Source organism: Rhea americana, unplaced genomic scaffold (assembly GCF_003343005.1).
Source record: "Rhea americana isolate MKP2758 unplaced genomic scaffold, rheAme1 scaffold_108, whole genome shotgun sequence".
Lineage (NCBI taxonomy): Eukaryota > Metazoa > Chordata > Aves > Rheiformes > Rheidae > Rhea > Rhea americana.
The window spans coordinates 2,073,817-2,100,681 of record NW_028185128.1 but is presented as its reverse complement, the minus strand read 5'-3'; the positions used below and the strand labels follow the sequence as shown (position 1 = coordinate 2,100,681).

The 26,865-nt window shown below is 39.5% G+C and overlaps 1 protein-coding gene across 1 annotated transcript in view; it reads right to left on the bottom strand.

Annotated features, from left to right (window-relative positions):
• The window catches only part of UST (uronyl 2-sulfotransferase), a 175,305-nt gene extending 148,446 nt beyond the window's left edge, over nucleotides 1–26,859 (bottom strand). Inside the window, exon 1 of the mRNA XM_085310630.1 lies at nucleotides 26,248–26,859. Coding sequence (XP_085166756.1) covers nucleotides 26,248–26,503 — 256 coding nt within the window. The 5' untranslated portion in view covers nucleotides 26,504–26,859. The remainder of the gene's footprint in view (nucleotides 1–26,247) is intronic.
• Nucleotides 26,860–26,865: the final 6 nt, after the last annotated feature.

The window sequence follows — 26,865 nt, the reverse complement described above, 5'->3', positions numbered from 1 at the left end:
CAGAAATGTTTCATGGAAGTGTTTCTGCTATTAATTCTGCAACTGAAGGTCAAATGTCATTGTTTCAGAACTGACTCAAAATAAATTTACACTTCTTTTAAACTATTTCTTTTCTGCTAACTTTCTTCTAGTCATAAAAACAAATATAGTTATTACACAAAGACCAAAACATTCAGCACAACTAAAATATTTGAAACATCTTCCCACTAGTCTCTRTCCTTCCTGGGAAAATGCCTTTCTCTGGGCCCATGAAACCTGGCAAATCTTATTACAACTTATACAATATACTTCAAGAAATGAACAAACCATACTGAGAAACAAACATTTATTTGTTTAATCTTTCTACAGTAAGTCTTTTATATATACAAGTTATTATTTACTTCTAGCTATTATTTACTCAACAAGGTGGCAAGAAATAGATATTTTTGGTGTTATTTGTAGTTCTAAGTAATCAGARGTGTGTATGGTTATTCAGAAATGAAAAGCTCTAAATCGATACAGCAGAAGAACTAATTACAAAAATCAATGAAGATTACAGAAAAAGCCATTTTTTAACATTGACTATAGTACGAGCTACACACAACTGAAAATGGCATTTTCCTTCATCCTGCAACGGTTATCACAGATGATTCAGCATACATCTAACTTGTATTCAATTAAATAATTTAATTTGACATTTTAACAGCAACCAGTGACTACACAGTTCATAAGAACCCTTTTCTGTCCTAATAGGAAGTAGATCTGCACTGCATTATGTTCTTGGAAATAGAAATACAATCGATCTTAAAATCTTCCAAAGTTCATTTTCTGCATAGCCAATGTACTGTAGTATTGCACTGAGATTGCTTAGACACTTTTTTTTWAAACAGTTGGAAGAATATACAGCAAGATCTCAGAATTCTCACAAAGAATAGTAATTAAAAAAAGAAAAAAAAAAGCATAAGGGCAAGAAAGCAACAATCTCTAAGGAGAGCACACACAAAAAGTCTATGCTTCATATGCTGGAACACTCTTCCTTGATTAAAGTTGCTTGGATTACCATAAAAGCAGTCTCAAAATACAAATTATGATTTCACTCTTTAAGAGCCCTTAAAGGGACACTAATAGTCTTAGAATACATTTTTTTTCCTAGGGACAGTATCATATACTAAATTAAAAGAGGACAGTCGCATTGCTGTTTAAGGGGAAAACYGATACATGTTAATGACAAGAGAACRGAGGAGCCTTCTCAGATCCCAGCATCAACTCCTGCAACCTGCACAACATACTCTGAGTCACCTTAAAAATGAATATTCTTCCAGACAAGCCACCACTCCACTTTCTTTCTAAAAAATGCTTCCCAGTTTCATTCATGCAGGTTGGCAGTGGCAGGTGGGGCAACATCCCCAGYCCAGCACTCACTGCTGGAGCACCCATGGGCAGGCGACCTTCYCTTTGTGCATTTTACAACTCTGAGCTCAATAGGAGACACTTGCCAGCCAGCAACATGGCCATGACACAGCCTGCAATTACCCAAAGAGGTAAGGCATATCCAAAACGTTCTTCCTCCATCTGCCCTGTTTGCTTTTTAAATACCCATAAATTTTTCCAGCCACTCAGTGTTACTAGAAGCTTTCTTTCAAACACAAATCTGTATAACATTCTTGATACCATTTCTACAAAATTAAGACTTTTCTAATCTCTCAAAAACATGCAAATGACAAAACACATCGGATCTCCAGAATATAAGAACAAAACTGACCGCATGCTATATAGCATGTCTATGCTATCCAAGCATACACAAATTACAGAAAATACTATAATTCCAGAGCTCTGAAGCAACAGAAAAAAAAATAGAATTAAATATGAATAAAGATAAAACCCAAAATTTTTTGAGAAGCCTCCAAAACTTTAAATTTTTACTTCCAACATCTTCTTCCTCTTTTCTGTAAACATGACTGTACACCAACACTTTCCCCCTCCCACTCCTAAAAGCATATTTGCCATTATAACATTTTAAAATGCTTTACACAAAAAAAAGTAGAAGCAGACAGTAATTGTTGGTTTATTCTAGCTTCAGGGAAAAAAAAAGAGAAAAGGAAAGAAAAAAAAGAAAAAAGAAGAAAGGGAAGAAATCAATCAGCTTCTTTCTCCTGAGAAGTATTTTATGTATTTATGGAATAAATCTTGTCAGAGCTATAAAACTAGAAGCAAATTAATATTCAGTTCAGTTCCTTTCATAAATGTTTCTCCCTCTTAATTTGAGGGACATGGAAAAAAAATGTATTGCTACTAGCAAAGATGATGTTAACTAAAAATAAGTTTATTTTGAACAGGGATTTTGCCCCAAACTACCGAGTATGATTCCAAAATAATCACTTAGGGCACTATCAATTAAAATATACTTTCAATTAAGTATACTGATGTATCGTCCTGTTCACAGAAGCTGTTGCTAAAGTCAGATGCTTATGTCTTCTACTATGTCCTTTAAAAGTTTTGTAACCATGTGCCATACTAATGCTAGTTTTCCACGTACTGGGGAAAATCTATGTTGCTATATCAGGCAAGCACTCTGCTCACAGCGTCAAAAATCGTGCCTGGTGAGGAGGATCCTTCTTGTGCCTGCAACATGCCCTGACCATGGCAAGGCAGTGGAGCCCAACCAGGGCAGTGAGGCCAGGGACAGAGCCTGCCTTCCCACATCRGCAAGAAAAGACCTCCAGGAGGATGACACAGTGATCAGACAGAAGGATGGATTTTGGCTGCATGTTAGTACCCCTGTCAAAAATCAATGTAAATTATTACCTGCATGCTTGGTGACAGGGGCATCCACGTTTCAACCACAGCAAACAATCAGCATGCATTTTAAATTTACTTGGTTTTATCCAGAAATCAAAACACTATATGGTGCTGAGAGAACCAAGAACACATCTTCATACTTCCCACTCTTTAATACTTACCACTCCCTCAATTTTTGGTATACTGCAGTTTCCCTAATTTTAATCAAAACTTACTCTTTTTTTCTAAATCCACTAGTATGTAGACACTGTTGCGGCCTTAACTGAAACSTAACACACGCTTTGTCCATTAACTAAAAGGTCACATTCCTGCAACACACAAGAACACCAAATAAAAATATTTTACTAGGCCACCACCACCCACTTCCAGATGATATTCCTAGTAATTCAGGTGAACAAGGCACAAGACCTTTTCAGCAGACACATGCTCACCACAGAGCTTTATGGATAGTAATTACAGAAAACAGGATCTACAGTCTCCTTTGACAGACACTAAYTGACTATCACAGAAATATATAAGAAATGCTAGAAGCACATAGGTAGGAAAAAACAGAATAAAGTGACTCCTAAAATCAATATATTGTTATTTAAGTCAATAAAACTTCTAACCGTAAACATCACATAGAAGAAAGCTTGCTCACAGATGTAAGATGTCCTAGAAATATATAAATCTAGTCTGAAACAAAAAAGTAGAGTAACAAATACAGCAGAGTAATGCTGTGTTTGAGCTATGCTATTTTTCACAGCACAGCTGTTCTCTCTCTTGGTTCTGTTTGTTCATTAGCTGGCAGCTACAATTGCCTGCATTTTTCCACGAGAAAGCGAAAAATTTGGATTCAAGTCCAACAGTAAGAAGTGGTTATTTGTTCTCTTCAGATCTTGGGGTTTTCTTAACTAGCAGTAGAGAACATCAGCTATGTGATCACAATCRCTACATACTTAAAACTTTACAGATACAAAAATTTCAATTATATGATATTTCAAACCTTCCTTTTTGACATTGCTAACTTTTGGGGATATCGTTTGATTCCTGGTTGTTTCCAGGTTTTTGTTGTGTGGTATACAGAATGTTACATTGACAGCAATAAGTTTAAAATTCCAATAATTTCTCATTTCTCTATGTATGAAAGGTTCCCTCTCTGTAAATTGTTGTCTATCTAAATCCAAGTTTATATCTCTCAAAGTTTATTTTAATTATTTAACTATTTATTTAATAATGAATGAACAGCATCTTCCAGACTATTTCCTCTTTTTGGTCTCAAATGTCCTTCTTAAGGTATCTAAGGTATCTAGGGTTTTTATTTTTGKTTTCTGACAGGCATTGTTCCTATGACTGGTTCTGATTATCTAAACTTCTACCTTCACAACTYTTCCCTTCAGTTTTTAACAAAATTGAGAAAAACCCTGCCCCTCAACAGAAGCATAACTTCAGTAAATAAAAAATTATGAGTTTGCTATTTGAGAGAACAAGAAATCACATAAACATTTTGGGTAATAATAAATCTAAGTCACAGACTGAYGTATTATATACACTACAAGGAGATAACATTTTCATGTCAAATGCACCTTCGGAAGAAGCTCTTTATGCCATATATTAATAAGAATCACATAATCAGATAATGAATCCCAATTTACATGTCACAACACATAAAACACAAGGCATACTACTATGTCAGRAACCTAAAAAAGCATATCTCTTCTGACATTTCCAAGGGTGCCCTCCTCTTCCTAGATTACGGTATCACAGATTTCCCTTCCAAAAATCAGAAAAGCAAAACTAGTTATAAATTACAGTAATCTCCAAAAGAATACTTATAAAAAAGTAGCTGAATTTATGAAACTCTGCATTTATTTGTATTGATAGTTCTATTTATTCAGAACCACAAAAGAAGGCCAAAAAGGGAGTGAGAATGTTTTTGTTTGAGAATTATTAATAATCTATAAATGCACTTCTTTTGAAACTCTTACTTATCTGTTTAGCTAGCATAACATGGCTATTGCTGTAAAACAGGTCATGGCAGTACCACAACTATTTCAGAAGCAAAATCAAAACCTAACCCACTGGATTCTCTCGCACTGAAGATGGAACTGGGTGACAGAAACATCTCGTGCACAAACGCAGTAGCTGAAACAAAACTAAAGGGTTGTTAAAATACACTTAATTGTTTCAAAGAAAGCAAGTATTTGTTCATATCATCGTGAACAGGACCTTAGCAAGTCTAATTAGCCACACTTTAGCTAACTTTGTAATACCTTCTACGTGAGGCCTACATATATTTAAAAGCACTAAATCACACATTAAAACATCTTTTATTGTATTTTAATGTGTAAAAACTAAACAGCAACCTCAAGATTAAAAAACTCTATGTTAAGCTCTGACAACAGATTTCAACAGAAACCCAACAGCGTATGAAGTTGTTGTTTCATTGCTTCAGAATCTTTCAAATGGGCTTGACTCATGTTTTCAAGCTTTTGGCCACAACTTAAAGTGAATAAAGCTTGAAATTTTAAAGTAAAGCAGCAAGAACCTTAACATTAGAAGTACAACTACCACTAAGTTTTCCCAGTTCTTTTGTTTCTTGAAAAGTTAATAGCTTAAAAAAATATATTACCTTGAATATAACCATTTTCTCTTCATGTTCACAAGCTATTTACATCCAAGAATCAGCTGAAGGGGCAGTGAAATACCATGAAAAAAAGAATGGAAACTGCCCATATAACAGCTCTTTTGTCTGGCCTACAACTAACACAGAACATTTCTGCTTCCGCAGCAATAAAGCTTAAACAACTTTAAGACATAAAGTTACAAAGACCTAGTACCTGAGAACTGTTTCCCTCTTGTTTATCGAGATTAGTAATCAAAATTTTAACAGTCTTCCTTCCATGAAAGTCACAAGTCTCCTGACTATTTATTCCCTGCTTTTCTTTCTGTTTCCCAAGTCTTGGGAGGGAGAGGTTGGGTGGGGTTTTTTTTCTTTCTTTTTTTGTTTTTTTGGGGGGGTTTTTTTGGAACTGTCCTTCACCTCTCACCCCTATGGTGTTTAGTAGCAGATCCCTGTTATAGGCTAGTAAGTCAAAATACACTCTGTTAGCTGCCTTGTCCTCTCCTGCCACTCCACCTCAGATGTTCAGAGTTCTGGGCAATTTGTAGGCAGTCCAGTGGAGAGAGCCACAAAGAATACAGAGAGAAAACAAAGATTTTTTTAAAAAGAGATATCTTGGAATCTATTTGAATGGAGGACTTCACATGAAAGGCTTCTACAGTCCATTAAGACACTTGAGCAAAAAGGAGTGGGAGGAGGCAAAATTAAAAAAAAGGAAAGAAAGAAAGAAAGAAATGCAAATATAGATCTCAATTATATCATCTGAATTATTCAAATAAATTCCCACTAAACATGCAGTATCACTGCATTCATTGAAATTCTGCAAAAATATCAGAGCCTGCCTCGATGAAATAGCACTGATTCATTCAATTTACACACTCTGAAGGTTTACTTTAAAACTAGCATGAAATCTCTTAACTAGTTAACTAGATCCAGTTAATATACATGATTACAGAGAGAYTATAGGAAAAGGGATGCAAAAGTACTCAGGCTGATCTTTCTTAACTCCAAGAAACAGAAAATGTGCTATAAAAACCAAGAAAAATTCTTTCAAATAGGAATGTTTGCCAGGGCCAAAAATGAATGTCATGTGCGTGCTGARGGAAAATCTCGGAATATTACTGCTCATCTCAATAAAAAAATTAACACAATGGCAATTCCTCTCCCAATTCACATCCAACTTTAAACTAAGCTTGCTATAATTTTTTAAAATTAAACTATAATTGACACAATTATTTGTTTTCTTTTGCCTCCTTCAGCTTCAAACTCAAGCCTTCAAGGTTCCCATCCTTGGCACAGCCATCTGAATTAGGTCCAACTTGCCAGAGGTATTAATTTTATTGAAATAAATCTGCTTCAATATTTTTTCATTTGAAAGAAAATAGATTATCCCTTGGCAAGAGAGAATTGCACTAGAGTCAGAGAAACAAAAACAAACAGGCTAGATTCTGCCTGACTTCAGCTGAGAGACTGGAGCACCGTATCTTTTGAAGTTATTAAGTACTAGAGGCACAATGGATTTACTGTACTCCTTCCCCATTCTAAGAACACTTTCTCCTCCTGACCCAGGAGGGAAAATACACAAAGTAAGTGCGAAAGGGGAGAAAGGATGGCAGTAAAAGTGATATAAGGTAATCAGAATCACTAAGAGGCACTCCTTTCCCAACACGACCATACTTACACCCTGTGCTGGATTTCCAATCCATTCTCTTTTACGCGCATACATCTGCTAAGAGTTTGAATTTTTGGAATAACTTAATTCTGCAGAACACATGCTAATCAAACAGTACTTCTAAAAGRTACTGTGACACTACAGTAAATTGTAGATCTAAATCATTTCATTTTGACTCCTGAGCCCAAGTTCAACTGCTTATTTTTTCCTCACTAATCACTACCCACATCCTTCTTTGAGGATGTAAGAAGATAGATAAATTTCAAAGAACTCTGAAAGAAATGTGTGCAAGGAACGTCTTGACCAAGAAAAATTTGTAGCGGTATATTCCACCTCCCAGCTTGAAAGAATATGGTGATCAAGATTCAAGGTATCCAAAGTTAACTAGTCAGAGGTTTGCTCCATCCTCCCCTTAGCAACATGATAATTTTGTCCTTCCACCTTCCATATTGAATAAATCACTTCACTGAATAGTGCTGAAAACAAATCCAAGTCACAGAAGTGATTTATGAATGTCACATGCAATTTTGACACACCAATCTCTTTTAGACTGAAACTGATTCTAGGACACAAGTTCTGTTCCTAGATCAACCACTAATCAGCAATAAGATAATTCATGCCTATCTTCATGCATGCACACATTACAGTCTAAACAACAGTTCCATATATTTTCAAATTGCAGTATGACAAATAGTGAAAAACTGGCTCATGGTCTTGACTCAACCATTCCAACCTCAACCATTCTGTAATTCTGTGAGACTCTCATGGCTTTCAAAGGATGTTTGTAGTKCATAATCTCATTCATGGCTAAACACAGAAAGTCATAAGAAGTATGCTTGTTCTAGGCCTTTTCATTTCCTAGCATCAGAGAGGAAACATTTTCTCTGCACTTCACCCTACAGCTGACTATTCTCTCCTACTTCTGAATTTCTGAAAGGCCACACATGCAGTCCCCAACAAGTAAACACAGAATCACAGAATTGCTAAAGGTGAGAGGGGACCTCTGGAGATAGTGTAATCCAATCCTCCTGCTCAGAGCAGAGTCAGCTTGAGCAGGTTGCACAGGGTTGGGTTTTCAGTATGTCTGGGTAATCTGTTCCAGTGTTCAACTACCCAAGCAGTAAAAATATGTATATATTTCTTACTTTTAAATGGAATTTCTTGTATTTCAGTTTGCACCCATTGCTTCTTGTCCTGTCAGTGGGCACCACTAAGAGTCTGGCCCTGGCCTCTTTACATTCTCCCATCAATATGCTCAAACAGTATCTCTCCATTCCTCCTAGGAAGAATTCAGTACAGATCTATGGAACCAATGTTTAATAATTCATACAAAAACATTAAAAATGTATTAAACAATTTCTTAAGGAGCAAGACACTCCCGTTGCTGCCTAAGCTCCCAAGGGGGATGGGGACAAACTCTTTTCAGTTGTCCCTATGTGACAGGTAGAGAGGCAATGGGCAGAAACTGAACCACGGGAAGTTCCGCCTGAATATGAGGAGGAATTTCTTTACTCAGAGTGACGGAGCACTGGCACAGGTTGCCCAGAGAGGCTGTGGAGTCTCCTCCTCTGGAGATATTCAAGGCCCGCCTGGATGCAATCTGGTCTAACATGCTCTAGATGACCCTGCTGAGCAGGGAGGTTGGACTAGATGATCTCCAGAGGCCCCTTCCAACCTTACCGATTCTATGATTCTATCTATTACCAGTGAGGTAGGAGACGGCTCATCAACCATTTCTCACTTAACTCTCACTGGTAAAGGAGAATGCAAGTGTTTTAATTCTTCATGTCCACTTCCAAGTAACTTTTAAACAACACTGACTTCTAAGTAGCAAGGCATAGAAGAAAGCATGGGTTTAAACAATATATTATACATGCTTTTGTTTTATGCTGGGCATAAACAGTGGCATTTCTTTTCACTTTGGTTGAACGAACTGTAATCAAGAGTATGATTTCTCCTTTCAGATATCTTCACTCACATGCATTTGTTCTTTATCCTGCTTTTTTTCCAGAAGCAGAGTGCCTCTTATTGCTATTAAGTAAAAAGTCCTGTAACCCATAGTCTGGGCTTTGCACGCTATACTCAAAAACATGCAGGAAAAAAATTACCATTAAAGAAACAAACTTAGCACACTCTCCTTCTAAAAATAATAATAAAAATAAACATGTCACTACAGTCTAAAATCCAAATAAAATAAACCAAAGATAGAGTTGCATAAATGAATCAATATTAAATAATGAAATGTAAATTCTAAGAAATTTTAATATATGGCAATACACTAAACCTACTTCGGTCACACACTCCATGTTATTTCTAGATAAGGAAAAAAAACTATCAGGCCCAACAGAACTGTTATTCTCAGCAGAAATGTAACTTTTGTGTCACAGAGAGTGAAATTTGTATAGCTCTGACTTTTTAATTATCTAAGGCACACTTACCCAGTTCTAGATTCCTCTGTTTTCCAGAGTTTTTAAGCTAGTAAATTTCTTTGTCAAAGAAGTTTCAATAAATTCAAAAGCCTGCAAAAGAATGTTTCACAAGTTTATTCATTTAATAAAACATTCTTTGTGATTCGTGAAAAAGTACAGCTGCAGGAGTTAGAACATGTTAAGTCTTATGATAGTGCTAAGATCACTTTGTTTTAAGTGTGCAAAAACAGAAATAAGGAAGGAAAGAGAAAGAATGCTTCTGATTTTCCTCTTCCTTATTCCTCCCTCCAACCTTCTTTCCAAGTTGAGCAAGAACATTTTCCAAACTGTAGGTGTGAACTTTATAGTATTACAAGCCTCTGCGTTCTGTGACCGAAACACAGTGCATTGCTATGTACTAATATATCTATCTAGTCATGTTGCATCATGAACAAAAAATCCTTGGCTCTGCAATCCAAGAACCATGCCCTGCCCCAGCATGCCACCATGGAAAATAATAGAAATTAGTAAAAGCTTGGCTAGGGAGCAGGAACCAGTGTGAGGTCAGGGATTCGGAGCGCAAACAGTGTGTAACAGAAGCGAAGCAAGGCTGTTTGGAGAAAGAAGAGTGTAAACCCTACTTATGATGTTATTTATAGAGTATGAGTAAAGAAATATTCTGAACCAGGGCCATATTCCAATGAAATAGCTAAACTCATCATTTTTAACTCGACCTTAACTACAAATTGAATTCCTATGAGTTTCTTACTTTCTTTGATATAAACCATATTCACAGAGGACTAGTCTGAGATCACTACATTTATTTCTTACAGAAATTAAATTTCAAGTTTGAATTAGGATCCAGAATAATCTGCATGAAAACAGAAAATTTTCATACTTAGTGAGCCAAAGTATAAGCATGTTGTAAAAGTGAAGAACTGCAGCATAAGCCATTTATCTGATCTGCCTTAACATTTCATATTTATTTTTTCCTTTAAACATGGCAATGATCTGTTAGTATGAGAAATCAAATTCTCCTGTTTGATCTTTTTTTCTGAAGCAATGCAATTGTCTACCTCAGAAATAAGGAAATCTGCAGATGTAAAGTTTCAACCAAAAATAGTCACCAGATCTCATAAATGGATAAAAATTACATGAAAGTCTCATTGACTCCCTCACATTATGAGCTCTGTTGCATTAAAAGCATTTCTATCTTGAATGTAAGTAACTTAAGGAAACATTTCTGAACCTGAATCTACAGCTTTTAAACTCCACAGGCTACATAAAGCAACTGTTTTAACATCTACCCATGCCACATATACGTTTTCCCATCCATAGTAAAACTTTTGGTAAGCAAATTAYACAGAGGGGTGAAGACAGCTACAGAAAGCAGTAAAAAAGTACTGCAATCATCTTTTCAGTGAGAACAGGCTCCTTAACAGGCCATTTATCACTCATCTGCTCCCTCAGCATTATTTCTCTTTCTCACTCGCTTTAAGAATACATTAAAAGGTATGCTCTAAGGTATGCTCTTTCAGYTTAAATCAGGAAAGATTTACCCAGCAACCTGTCCTTTTCTCACCCCACTTTTTCCTCTCCCAGTAGTCATTCCCTCCCACACATCTTTTTTATTTTAAGGCTCTTGAGCCCAACGTATAGCTCTGCAGAAGCAGGCTTCTCCCACAGACAGGAAAAAACTTAGGAAAGACTCTTAAAAAGCTGTTGCTCACAGATACGGAAACTTGCATTTTCCTACCTACATGGGAAGGAGGGTCTGCTGTGTGAATAGCCAGTCCACAGTTTGGTAGTCTTGGTTTCAGACTTTCTTGAACTATGTTGGGCCTCAGAAGTCCCATTAGAAATATATGAGTAACTTCATTACTTCTCAGGAATGCTGGGAGGATATATGCCCTACAGATTATATAAACTCAGATTACACCAACCACAGGAGCTAGGTGAGTGCTGAGATAAAGGCGAACGAAAGGCTTTTTATTTTCCTTCACGTTAGTGTTTTATCAGACATGCTGTATGCATTTCCAGTCAAATCCCTGTTCTTCAACGAGTATAGGAAATTATGGCTCTATTCTTGATACTGCTATTGATCAGGCAAACGACACCAAGCAAGTAGCATGGCCTCTCTGTGTCCCTTAAATAAAAAAGCGTTAATATTTACTTTCCTCTTTGAAATGCTAGATGGAAACTGCTGTATGCAGACAAACAGAAAGTTGTACTCTTGGGTCAGTAGTGATGGAGAAAGAAGAGGAAGCTAAGAGGACACTCAACAGTGCCAATTCAGGATCTGCAAGACTTTATGATCTACAACACCTAGCAAGATTTTTTTTTTTTTTTGGTAAGAAATACACTTACCACTGACACAATAGATCCAAAACAAATACCTCTACCTACCACGCAGACGTACTACAAACAAATCCACTATACAGGGGCAGCTTTTACCTGGGGGACAGTTAAGATGATGCCCTCCTCCCCCACGAAGAGCTTTATAGCCCTCAGTAAAAATTTTTTAGAATCTTATTTCCCTCTTGCACTAAGCATGAACAGCGCATATGCCAGCACCCAGCCCAGCAGCAGAACACACTGGAACAGGGAGGAAAGCATGCCTGCCTGTTGAGATCCCCACCAGCTAAAAACCATTACATCCATTACCGCCAGTATACGCTCACACTCTGGCCTGAGATGCCTTCTTGGGCCAGCCAAGTGAAAAGCAGACTGCCAAAGCCAGCAATGGTACTGCAGCTACTTGCGCAGTGAACTTACTGCATGCAACTCACTGAACATCTCAAGACAGCAGTAAGATTCAAATACTGCCAACCTCAGCCATATTTGAGCTGAGGTCAGAAGGTGGAAGACACTACATGCCATTTAAAAATCTTTCAGCTTTTAACATTAATAACCAAAACATTCCAAGCAGAAATTGAAACTGTCAGCTGTTTCCATGTAGCATAGTTTAGAAAACAGACCACTGCTGAGCTATAAAGAATCCTAGAGCATTGCCAAGGTTTGCCTCATTGATTAGCGAGACAAGTATTGGGTTCAAAATTAGAGAGGAGAAAACACATCAGGGTTAAGAGAACAGGCTGTTTATTAGAAGATTAACTAACTCATGTTGAATTTTACTGAATCGACAGAAAAATATTCTCAAAGGAATGAAAGCAAGTGATTAGTTTTGTTCGTTATTAGTGAGGCAGTGTACAGAGCTTGCAGTTAGAGACAGCGGCAGTTAATACTTCAACTTTTATTATATTAAAATTTCAAGAACAGTTATTGACATGCAAAGGAGTGGTAATATTATCCAGCTCCTAACATGAACTTCCATCAACTCAAAAATGATTCAAGAATCAGCAATAGAAAGGCACTATGCAAGTACCTAATATTTACTCGGATTCCTGTCTCCCTCATACATGCACAGACACACACCTGGCTGAAAAAGACTTCCTAATAACCACCTATTTTGCAAAGGAGTTCTCTCCCACATTCTCAAATCATGCTCCCTTGTCCAGAAGGTATCTGAAAATCCTTTAGTTTTATCAGAAAATTAAATTGATTGGGAACTATCCAGCAATCATGGGATATGCATCTAGTGCAACTACTTGATTTTAGTAAAGCATTGACCTTCTCTTTTCTCCCAAACTGCCTCTGGTTTTGATGCTTCCTCAGTGAATAAGCAGCAGCACATCCTCAGATTTTGGCCAACTCTCAAGTCTCTCCTGCTTCTAAACGTGTTCCTAATGGTAACTAACACATTTGCTACCATTAATTACCACCATTAAGCTGTATCATATATACAGCTACCTCCTCTTGTCTATCGTGCAGATGCAGTGATGAGCAAAACAACACAACTAAAATTTAAAAGAGAAAAAACAGCCACAAGTACTTAGCTGCTGCTATTTTGTTATTTACCATAATTTACTTACTGTGATTTCCCTCAATGGGCCACAAAAAAAGAAACCAGTGCATTTATATGGAGAGTTTTGCTGAAAAAGAACAATTAGCTGCAGATATGAAAGGATCTGAGAAGTCAGCAGTTTCACACTCTTTCCCTTACAATATCTCCTCCAACATTTTGGATTACATTGAAACTGTTGTTGCACACCCTTTTCAGGGAACTGCAAAACTTAGGGAGAAACAAACATATTAGGTCAGCAAATCCACCCATTGAGCAGCGATAGATATTCCCTGCAGTATATTTTTCCAGTGCTTTACGCAATCCTATTTTTAGGCATCCTAAGCACTGTTTTCAATGACCCACTGACATGAAATGACCTATGAATACAAAAATCTTGCCTACACACCTCTGCCCTGTCCTCCTCCTYTTTGGAAGCTTTCCACTGGTTATCTACCAATGTTTTTAGGAATAAATACCATGCTGATCCAGACTCTTCCCACCAAACTTGAAGCATTTCTCTGTGCACAAGGCAGGGGTTTAGCTGTCATAAAGATATGGGCAGGCAGAACTGCTCTTTGGCGACACCCCTGCCTCTCTCTGGGGACTACAGAGGGAACCTCAGGCAGCAGAGGCAGATCCTAATCTAAGACCTTCAGGGAAGCGCTCCGAGTTTGAAAGAATGAGTCAGGGCCTTATACACAACACAACCCATATGCAGTCTAAATCTCAGATAACTGCTTCGGATCATAAAGGCACCTCTCTGCCCCTTCCTCCCTCCACCAGTTCTTTCCCATTTAACAGTCTCTTCTTGGTACAATTATTGCCCAACCTGAATGCAATCTCTATGTGTAATCTCATCAGATTTGTACAGAAGAGATCTATCATCACCTGTCATGGTGAAAGGACAGAACTCGACAGGAAAAGAAACACAGAGCAACCACTAAAGACACTCCATTTTATAGATGCTGTACAAATAAGCAGCCAGTTCTAGTCTGCTCCGTAAAGCTTAAAAAAATGTACTTAGGCAAAAGCTATAAAATATTTACTTACTCAACCCACACCAAAATTCTTGCATGTTATTTCAGAAATATCTATTGTTTAACTTCAAGCTAGCAAAAACATCAACCAAAATGGTATTTGATGYACCTTGGCTTTGTGAAAAAAGTTATGAGAAACTCTCTTACTTGTTAYTGAAATATCCCAAGATTTGGGACTCTTCTGTGGCTATCATCTTCATTTCAGAGCAAAACAAAAAGATATAAAAAAGTTAAAACAAAAACAATGAAGAAATATCTGCTGCTAATAGAGAAAAACTTCTATGGATAGGAAAGCTATATGAGAGACTTGCAGCCTTTTTTAGATCTCTCTTATCCTTTAGATTTTTTTWAAAAATCATCCCTTTCATATTTTCACAGAATCATAGAATGGTTGAGGTGGGAAGGGACCTCTGGAGATCATCTAGTCCAACCCCCCTGCTCAAGAAGGGTCACCTATAGTACATTGCACAAGATCATGTCCAGGCAGGTTTTGAAGATCTTCAAAGAAGGAGACTCCGCAACCTGCTCCAGGGCTCTGTCACTCTCACAGTAAAGAAGCTCTTCCTCATATTCAGGTGAAACTTCCTGTGGTTCAGTTTGTACCCGTTGCCTCTTGCCCTGTCACTGGGCACCACTGAAGAGTGTGGCCCCATCCTCTTGACACCCTCCCTTCAGGTATTCATACACATTGATAAGATCCCCCCTTAGTCTTCCCCAGGTTAATATGCCAAGCTCTCACAGCCATTCCTCATAGGGCAGATCCTCCAGCCCTCTGATCATCTTTGTASCCCTACGCTGGACTCTCTCTAGTAGCTCCATGTCTCTCTTGCACTGGGAAGCCCAGAACTGGCACAGTACTYGAGATGAGGCCTCACCAAGGCTGAGGAGAGTGGCAAGATCTCCTCTGCACTTGCCCTAGTTGAACCTCAGGAGGTTCCTCTCTGCCCAGCTCTCCAGCCTGTCCAGGTCTCTCCGAATGGCAGCACAGAGGGTATCAGCCACTCCTCCCAGTTTGGTRTCATTGGCAAACTTGCTGAGGAGGCACTCTGTCCCCTCATCCAGCTCATTAATGAATAAATTGAACAGGATGGGACCCAGCACTGAGCCCTGGGGGATGCCACTAGCCACAGGCCTCCGGCTGGACTCCACACCACTGATGACAACACTCTGAGCTCTGCCTTTCAGCCAGTTCTCAATCCACCTCACTGTCYACTCATCCAACTTGCACTTCCTGAGCTTCTCTAGGAGGATGTTACGGGAGACAGTGTCAAAAGCCTTTATGAAGTCGAGGTACACAACGTCCACTGCTCTCCCCTCATCTACCCAGCCAGTCATTCCATCAGAGAAGGCTATCAGATTGGTTAAGCAGGATTTCCCCTTGGTGAATCCATGCTGACTACTGCTGATCACCTTCTTTTCCTCCATATGCCTGGAGACGACATGGARGATGAGCTGTTCCATCATCCTTCCACATATGGAGGTGAGGCTAACTGGCCTGTAGTTTCCTGGGTCCTCCTTCTTTGCCCTTTTTGAAGACTAGAATGACTTTAGCTTTCTTCCAGTCGTCAGGCACCTCTCCTGTACTTTCTTCCAGTCATGAGGCACCTCTCCCATACACCTTTCAAAGATGATGGACATCAGCCTGTATTTTGCTGTTGCATTTTGCTTTTGACTCTTAACAATGTGTAATTCCTCCTTCGGACAGTGGTCTACGAACTACTACAGTTTGACAAAAAAAAAAAAAAAAAAAACACCTAACCAACTGCTAGAAGCTTTAAATTCATTAGATAGGGAGCACCACTGCCCTGAAAGTTGTTCAGTGATTTCCAAATTGAGCAAAAATGCAAAAATTGGAAACCATGAGTCAAATCTCTTGGATTAGTAGCTTTTGATCTTGCTGCTGTTCTCCCCTCTCAAAGATTTACCATTTCTTCACAATTTGGTGGCTCTGTTGTACAAGTACAAGGTTATGTTGGCTCCCTTCTGGAACAGATAAACTGAACTGAACCAGCCATTCACTTAATCAGTAAAGGATTTTAAAATGAACRTTCTCGGGGACACTGAAACATACTTCTTTGGTATAGTGAAGGTGCACTGCTTCTTTACTCAAACCGGCAAGGGTCCCAAAATCTCTGTCCTAGTCTCGTGATGACTTCTACCCTGAATATTAAATGTGATAAGAGAAAAACTTTGGCAAACATTCAAATGTCTATTTCTAAAGCATGAGTACAAAAAAAGAATAGTACAAACTCACTTATTGTGCTTTCACTTTTACAAAGCAATACGTATCTATTTTTCACACAACAGGCTCTGCTTCCCCCACTACAGCTATAAAAGGCAAGGGGGTAAAATAAATTTCAGTCAAATAGTTGCTCTCCACTTCCTATCCACCCCTCCATTCTCAAAACATCCTCTAACCCAGATTCTGAAACAAAGAAAAACAAATGCCTCGTTRTATAAACATAAGTTATGTTTGAAAAATCTACTTGCCTGCTCACCAACGATGGGGAAACTTTCCTTGGTGAAAAGTCATGTGTCAACATTTTCCACAGCTTTCTCTTGAAAGTTAAATATATATATATAAGACAACAAAAAATACCCAAGTTTTTGAGTGGATTTGAGCCACTGCTGCACAGGTCAGATCGGATTTTATGAACAAGCAACTCCACTGACCAGGGAAAGAAGGCAGAGGTTAAGGCAGCAGCAAGGTACTCAAGCCCTGTGCTCCTTTTCAAGTTAATGGCAASAGGCAATAGACAATTGGCATCTCTGAAAAAGACTGATCCTACTTGCATTAGACATCTATCACAAGCTGTAATGAAGTGGAAGTGATTCTCTCTCCTCATTGAGAAGAGGGGAAACCTAGATAACTACCTTAGTGCAGATACCTTACTGAGTATATAAAGTTTTGGATATGAATCTCAACCTTACATCAAAATTCAGAGAGGCACTTAATTCTCATAATTTCCAAGGGATTCTCAGCCCTTTCTTGCCTCGTCATAAGAATGACCATATACTCTGGACCCTTGTAAATTCTGGTTCCTCATCTTACTGCTCCCAAAGTGAAATAATACAAACCTGGGGGCTGGAGGGAACCTCCCTTCTCCTCTCCCCCTTACTGCCCCTATTTTTCAGTAAAGGCCATAAAATTAGAACCAGCTGTATAGTAGAACTCCATTGTAGACCATAAAATTAGAACTGGTCCTTAAAAGTTATCTGTCCTGAATAACAGTGTGGTAGTTTATTTTCTTAAGTGTGTTCATACAAACCCACACAAACATACAGTGCAGCTATTCACTCATCTGGTTGTACTTCATAAAAGCGGAGATACACAGCATGCTGCAATACAACACAGCGCTCACAGGGGGTCATCAGCAGGTGCAAACTCAGAACACTCAAAAAAAACTATAAATAGATCTYTTTCCCCAGTCCAAAATGAAGTAGTAAACTCTTATAACCTATTTGCAAMATTATCTTTGCACAGGGTAACAGCTACTAGACCAAAATAACCACCGGCACTCTTACGGTCACAAGAGTAAGACGTTAACATAGATAAAAGTAAGATAAGAAATACAGAGTCCTCCTTTTAGGTTCTTATGTGCCAAAAATTTAGATATGAAAATCTGGGCTGAATCTCTCTTAAAAAATACCCAAGAGATTTCAGTACCTCCAGTTTCTTGCTTAACATGAAAGTGATTAGAAACTCTCTCTTGTGATTAAAAATGGGATCACAAGAAGAAAGAACCAAGTCCCAACTGGAAACAAGAGGTAGAACAGAATACCAGGAAAGTGTAATAGATATGAAAAATAAATGAGTCATTCATTTTCTTTTAACCCAGTTGTGCTTTTTTCCTCTTTCAAGCTTTTGTGTCTTTGGATCTTGTTATATTGCATCTGTTTAAATTTTACAATTTTCTCATCCAAAATCAAGTCACTTCATTATATCTGCATCATATGTCATACAAATGTTGACAATGTAGACCTATATTTAAATACTAAATGAAAAACTGATGTCCTTTCTTCCACTCTCACTGCTGATTCTGGAATTCACAGTCATGAGCAATGAATTTCAAAATAAAGTGTTATTTTTATCAGGAATCAGTAGAACAGAGCTAGCACAGGTAGCAAAAGAGGAATCTCAGATCATTTACTGGATTAAAAATAAAAACAAAAAAAAAAAAAAAAGAGAGAGGAGAGTCTTTATTCTTTATTTTCCCCATAGGGTTTTATGTGTTGAAACTTTTGTATGAGTTACTTATGCTTGCAAGCTTCCCTTTCTGGCAGCCTTTAACACTTATTGTTCTTTGTCAAGCCCCAAGTAAAAGTAATTTTCCTCCTGCCTAATTTCATATGAAAATATGAGAACAAGTCCATCAATCGCTTCCTCTCCTATGACAGCTACAATTTGTTTTGGCTGAATATTCTCTGATTGAGCCTGAAGTGCTTGCCCTACTCACTTGAGGTGAAAGATACTTCAAAAAATTGTAATTTTTCACCTGATTTTGTAAACGAAGTCTAAGCAGTGCCACTAGAAACAAGAAGCAAGTGACCCACTTACGTTTTCCTATACTGAAATCTTTGATATGAGAACATATATGCAAACCTCTTAGAAACTGATGCCTTTTGATCAGACCTTGGAGTTCAATTATAGCAGTAATTTCTGAAGTAAAACTGCATAAAAATCACAGAGCTAAACTTTAGTGACAGCTTTAAAAGAAAAGTGAAGTAGCAGGAGCACTGACTTTGCCTAGCCTACACAGGAGCTCCACTCTAGCACTCACTATCTGCCTCATCTCTTTTGATACAGCCAAAATCCCTCAGTGACAAGAGGATTTATCACCAAAATCTTTTTCCCTTAAGTGTTTCTATGGCTATCATCATTGTAAAATCTGAGAATATGATTCTATACTACATATTTATTTTCATAATGCCCTTTGAGGAAAAGAGTATTAAATGAAGAGAGAACATACAACTTCCAAGTCACATGAGCTTTGACAGAGCAGGGGACTGAAGCCTCCCTCATTTCGAAGTCCGAGCATAGCATCCCATTTAACCAGGAGACTGTTCCTCTTACAGATGCATATACCATACTACCGTATAATCTGATACTAATACAAAACTAAGCACATTTTTGGAAAAGCTATAATAATACTCTCCTCATGTTGAGAAGTTAGTTAATCCTTTCAAAGTCACAGATAAATTCAACAATATGAAATATAGAAAAATATACATAAGTGCATATATACAATGCCTGACATATAAGCTGGAGTTAGGTTTCAAAAGCAGACAATAGATCCCCGAACAATTACTGTCCAATTTTCCAAATATATTTAGAGTATCATCATGACACATTCACACAGCCTGAAATATTTTCTGTTATCACTTCACTGTATGTAGTGTTACATGGCCAGTAAGGATAACGTAGCCCAGTAACAAGAGTTTCTCAAAGAAAAAGCCTCAAGTCACAGAATYGCAGAACGGCTGAGGTTGGAAGGGACCTCCGGAGATCATCTATCTCCATGCTCAAGCAGGGTCACCTAGAGCCTGTCAGACAGGATCGTGTCCAGGCAGGTTTTGAGTTATCTCCAGAGAAGAAGACTTCACAACCTTTCTGGGCAACCTGTTCCAGTGCTCTGTCACCCTCACAGTAAAGAACTTTTTCCTCACATTCAGATGGAACCTCCTGTGTCTCAGTTTGTTCCCATTGCCTCTCGTCCTGTGGCTGGGCTCTTCTGAAAAGAGCCTGGCCCCAAGTCAGTCATGAAACCAGAAGCATTCTCTTTCTCCTTGAGGGGAGACAGCATAGTGCAATACGTAGAGCACTGTTACTCTTACAACTGGACAATCTGTGAATGATAAGCAAGTCATGCAGACTTTTAAGGAAGTCTCTTTGAGATAAGATRTATTTTTTGTTTTCCGAACAAGCTCATTTAAAACTTGACAGCTTGGTAAGGTATGTTAAACTCCAAACACATTCTACTTCGAAAGAAAATACCTAGCACATTTTCAATATCAAAACAAGGAAGTCAAAAGAGGACAGAAAGGTCAATTCAGAAAGATATAGCTACAGACTTGTCATTTTGATTCAGACTATCTCTTTTCAAGGCTGTAAGGAGAAACTTCTCTACTGAATTCTCAGTTCCCTGAAATGTTAATGAACTAAAAATGTAGTAAATCTAAAGTGCAATGTATTCTTAAATAATCCACTGATAAGCCAACCAAAAATCAAAATACTTTAAAGCACTGAAGAGCTATTTTGAGAATACTACAAATCATTGAAAACAAAGAAAAAAAAAAAGTCAGTAAGAAGGTAACCAGAGCCTTGGTACAAACATATTCCTTTAAGAAATAGATACTGTGTAAATACTGTATATTAAACAGTCCTTAGACCAGACTCTGTTTCACACACACCTGAAGGGCCTTCAAAGATGAAAAATCACATTCAGGATCCATGTGCAGAACAAAACTGGATGTSACAATTCTTTCTGATCACGTTACCTTTGGCCAGATTAGAGCTATTTACCTGTGATGAAGCATTCTAGATGCTTTTATTGTTTTAAAAAGCTTGTTGTGCTTTCCAACACTTCCAATATAAACACAGTATTACAAGCAAAAAAAAAAAAAAAAAAAAAAAAAAAAAAAAAAAATTTTCCCCCCCCCAAAAAAAAAAAAAAAAAAAAAAAAAGTTTTGCTTTGGGTTTAGTTTAAAATATTTTGAAGAGTTTTGTTAAAGTGTCCTTAAAAATTCAACCAAAATTTCTTTCTGCTTCTTCCATTTGACAAAATTATGGCTATATTCCCTAATGTGTCCAAGATAAACGTAACTGTGTAACTGTTGTTGTGACAACTTTAAGCCTACTGAGTACATCTCCTGGCCAAACTACTTGAGAACTTGCAATGAAGAGTGAGTCTAGGGAGCAATTTAGAGATTGTTTGAAGAGCACAACTGGCCATTTCAGTCTTTTGTCTCACATCAGGAAGTGCATAGGACAAGCAGCTTCCACATGCAATCAAACCCTTGACATCAGCCATGTACTTGTTGGCCATCTCCCAGGGAGCTCAATGGGGAAATGGCTTAATTGACAAGAGCAATACCACAAAAAAAATGCACTGTGAATACTGAAGATCAAAAGATTTATTTTTTATTAGCCATTAGAGGGTTGCTACCAATGCTTGGAAATASTCGTTTCTGTCTTTTGAAGCGTGTATACTTCATAAGCTAAAGCAAAGAAAAGTAAGTCAACTTAAGAATATCGTGGTCTAAGGGGAATGGAGAACCGGTGCCCTCCCCTAAACCCACAGGACTGGACAAGATTTATGAGTGCTGTCTTACACATCTTACAGGAGATCCTTCTTACTTCCTTCAACTGTTGGAGTTGATCTTTGATTAAGGAGCCAGTATTACCTTGGCAGAATTAGAAAGTAAAACCTCATAGATGTTGTGTAAGTCCCAATTCTCCAGCTTATTACTGAAAATTGGCAAGACTTAAACTTTCTTATTTTTTGGATCCCACAGATTGTCCAGGATTGGTTTGCCCCCCTAAACAGCAAATCTAAGCCCACTGGAAACAGGCTTGTTTTACTAGTTTTCACAGATTATTTAGATACTAACCACAAATGTCCATGACCCCAAGGATTATACACTGAAAAACAGTGCTCTAGAGCTATCCTAAAGGCATTACAACAGTGCAGATTTAGAGCCACGTTCTTGTGAACCACAGTCAGAATGGACAGCAGAAACCGACAGCTTTCCACAGACCTTTCCACTGAACTAATACGAACTTGAAGTCAACAAAGGATAATATGCAACCCTTAGGAGACCAGCAAATATGAAGCTGTGCTATTTCTCTTCCCATGTTCCTATTTTGCAAAAAAGAAAAGATTGCAATGCAAAAGGGGAAATACTGTATGTAGTTGCTTGCTTCTCCTGSAAGCTGCCAGAACTTTTTTCCAAAAGATTCTCCCCAGTCTGTGTGGCAATTGGGCAAAACAAGAGATTCTTGAACAAGAAACCACAGAAGCTGGCCCAGGAAAAAAAGTTACTTATAATCTAAATATTCTGAAAATACAGTCATCTTTGCCCCCTCTCAAAGAAAAGTTTTAGGCAAAGCAAAAAAAAAAAAAAAAGATTTGCTTTAACCTGCAAATCTTCACTGTTAATTCCTTTGAAAATAAACTTATTCCTCCTCCTCTACACTGTGTGATGCGGGTCTAAGAACAAAAATTAAAGTTATTCAACCCCATTGCTTTCTCACAGCCTGTATTTTCTTTTACGCACACACCTGCCTGATGCGGGTGTGCCTTCTYTCCTAATTTCTATTGAAGTTCTGGTATTGTTACTTACAAACATTCTTTCGGGTTCTGAGGTAAAAAATATCCAAGCATTCCCYTCAGAGTAACATAACTAACCACAAACAATGCAGTGAAACTTGCAACACAAATAAAAATAAAGCCAGACAAGAAGACCCCCCACATCATGAAGGCCGCAAAGTAATTAAACAGAGAAATCAATTTTCCCTTTGGTCTGTTCTTTTTTGGTTCTCGCAGCTTTAAATACAACAAGGGTGGCTGTAAAAGTCACACACTGGAACCATGATTTGCAAACTAACTGTTTCTTTCTGTTTGGGGATTTAAATTTTCACACCATAAATTGTGGCTTGGAATGACTGGAAGGAAAGAGTTGCCTGTTCACTGGATCTGTGGCTTCAGGGGAAAAAATGTTTAATATTTTTTAATATCATGAAACTTGACCCGTCAATCTAAAACACACATGCACATATGTAGGGCTTCAGTCATTAGCAGCGTAGGATGCCTAACACCTACTCTTCCAAACACTTGCGTTAGTCCCCTGGAAGACAGCCAGACTACCTGGTTACATAGCTGTTCAGGTGCTTAAGTAATCAACTGTGACCATTCTAATGYAAACATGAAAACTCTTTCAGTTTTAGATCACTTTAATTCACTTTCAAAATTAGATGTTTATAGGTGCACAATTTGCAAACCTTGCCAGCTGGATAGCCGAAGGAGTACGCCACCATTCTTGCAAAACCTGCACCCAGTACAAAAAAAATTTTTAACAATGTCAATCAACCATGTGGATCACCTTTGACAGCCCAAGTGATCCTGTACACCAAGAAAGTGTAAAATTACTTTCAGAAAGTAACATACAAATATGTACCACTGCAATGAGGCAAAACACGTTCCATTTATTTGTACAGGCAGCAGCACAGGTTGCTCATTGGGGAGATCACACAATTAGGACTCGAGCCACAAGGACTCTGCTTCCTGCTCAACCATCAGCCTGTTGCAGGATGTTAGACTAATCCTTGCCTTCTCATCACCCCAGGTGGCCCAGGTACAAAGATGAAACTTCTATATTAACTGGTATGTAAAATGCAGAAGTTCATTGATGGCTGAATATTAACAGATATCTATTTACTGAGGAATGCCGGTGTTCAGAATCCATTTTCAAAGAATATGGCACTCCTTCCTCATGGGCTCATGACATTTAGACACATACGGTAAGGTTCTGCTGAACTTGCTGAGCACGTCTCAAAAATGATCCAATCCAAATGATTCAACTGGTGACCCAATCATCTCGATCCAGTGGCTTCCCAGGTGTTTGATTTGCAGACCTTTGAAGGTCTTTGAAGGAATTTGAAGATTTTCCTGCAGAGACACAACTACTGGCTACCAGTATTAAAACAGTAGATTCAAGTTTTATTTCCAGGATCCCTCAAAAGCAGTYAAAAGACCACAAACTGAGAAGCTATGTAACCCTGTATTTCTCCGATTCTATTCCTAGATTAGCCAAGAAACATTCATCCTTGATGAAAACTAAAAATAAAAAATTGGCATCAACCTTGCTTTTAGAAAATAGAGATATGTGCTTGACACAGTTAAAAGGTCAATCAATTGTAAGCAAAATCTACTTCTACCTCAGTGGAAAATTTGTCAATGTCCTCTTCAATAGAGGAATTCCTGCATAATTTAACATGAAAGGAAGAGAAAAAATAAGTCAGTAAAAAAGAAGCCAAAAATGCAATACACTGTTGTCTTTGGGAAGTAATATTTAAAAAGTTTTTCTCCTGTTCTCACTAGAATTTGCATATATGTTTTTCTCCATTTATACTAGAATTAAAGAATTCTGAAAGCTCCCCCAAAGCAGAGAAATTAAATCAGGTTGCAGAGGACCTTGTCCAGCTGACTTTTGAATACCTACAAGGATATCCAAACCTCTCTGAGCAGCCTATTCTAGTGTTTAACCACCTTCATGTTGATTTTTTATTTCCTAACAACTCATTGGAATTTCCCTTTTTGCAACTTGTGTCTCTTCCCTCTTGTCCTATTGCTATGCATCTCTCAGAACAACTTGGCAATGCATTCTTCATAGTCTCTCATTAGTTAGCTGAATATATAGKATTATTTTCCTTTAAAGAAAAGCAACACACACACAGATGCACACATATACACACACATAGAGCCATATTCCCAAAATGTTCATTAAATACACATAGACGCATGTTTTCAGCTTATTTTTCTTCAAATACTGCATTTTAGTTTGCAACTTAACACCACTTCTTATGGATTGTCCTTCTGCAGTGCGTAACACTAAACGCTTGTCTTCACAGGCACGTAACATAGAGTAGCTGAAGTGATAAAAACTCAGATTGTTCTGCAATAATCTTCCCACACAGAAAAACCCTTAGTTTTTGTTCCCTGTTTGGCTAGTCCTGTCAATCTGAGGTACTTACACAGACTCGGGTTTTTGCCACTTCCTTGTTCATCAGGGAAGTAGAGTTTACCAGTGTGGAAATGCAACACAAAGAGAAACCACGTGCAACCTAGTGGATGTGGGACTGCCTCTGGGGAGGTCCACAATCTGAGGACGAGGACCACAGAGCGCCGCACATGCCTGCAGCTCCCTCTGGATGCCCACCTGGGCACCTGGCTCAAGGTCACGCAGGCTGTAACGAAGCACCATAGTGAACTCAAGCATTCAAGCATCGCTGCTCAGACCCTGCTCGGATGCACTTCTCTCAAGAAGCAAATCAGTAGTATCTTAAGGGACACTTTGTTCACAAATATGTTACGTATTTAAAATACTTGTATTGAGATGTGAACATATTTTACAGCTGCATCTTCTGTCATGCACGGAGACGACAGTAGTGCCATCTGTAATCCCTTTTCCCTCCTACTGCCTACTGCACGGCTCTTACGTACATTTGAAGGTAGCACAGAAGTGCAGATACAACTTGTTATGCCTGAACTTCCACGTTTTGTAACCTGCGGGCAGTAAGTGTAGCTTTCACCTTGACTTCCAAACTCAGGTCTGAACTGACAGCAAGATGTAGCTCGTAAACCGAGCTCTGCTCACGATCAGCAGGCGAACAAAGAGACATCCCTAGCCATAAATCTGTTCCGGATTTAAGGGAGAGCCTTAAGGGAACCCTACCTTACGCCAAAATTAACTTCTGAGGAAAAACGCACTCCCACAACCCATTTCCCCGAGAAACTGTCTCCACAAGCTCGGCTTCCCCACTTCAAACGGGCTGGCGATGTCAGACCGAGCCCGGGCCGTCTCCAGTTCTCGCACCTCCCGCCGGCACCGCGGAAACGCGGGGCCGGGGAGGCAGGAGCCTCCCCCCCCGCCCCGCCGTACACCTCCTCGAAAGCGGAATAATTCCTAAAAAATGCGCTGGAGGGAGAGGCAGGGGGGAGAGGGAGAGAAGCGAAACGGAAACCGCGGGGAGCTCCTCACGGCCGCGGGGGGCCGCGGCAGCGGGCCGCCCCCCGCAGCAGCCCCGGCGCCGCCACAAGCCGCCGCCGCGCCGCGCCGCCCTTACCCAGATAGTGCCGCAGGTCCAGCAGAAAGTGCGGGGCCCCCCCGTTGAGCTGGTAGAAGAGGGAGCCCAGGCAGAAGAGCAGCAGGGCGGCCATACAGCAGCCGTAGTCGCGCAGCGAGAGCAGCGGCAGCTGCGAGAGGCGCCGCCGCCGCTTCCAGCCCCCGCCCTGGCCCGGGCCCCCTCCCGCCGGCGGGGCCGCGGGCGGCCGGGGCGCCGGGCAGTCCCCAGCGCCGCCGGGCTGCTGCTTCTTCTTCATCCTCCCCTTCGCCTTCGCCGCCGGGTCACAGAGCCCGCCGCGGAGAGCGCATCCTCCATCCGGCTGCCCGCGGCGGGGAAACTTCCCGGCAGCTCAGGGGGCCCGTCCCGTCCCCATCGCCGCCCGCCCCGGCCCTGCTGCAGCCGAGAGTCGCCGGTGCTGCGGCGGCTGCGGAGCGGCGCTAAGGGGAGGGGAAGGCGGAGGAGGTGGTCACCATCCCGCTCCCTGGGGCTTCGCCTCTCCTCCTCCGCCGACGCGCTCGCGCTCCCTCTCTCCGCTCGGCCTCTCGCTCCGGTGTCAAGTTACAGCCAATGCACCGTCGGCGAGCGCCCGCAGCCCGCGGCGCCTTCAGCGTGCCGCCC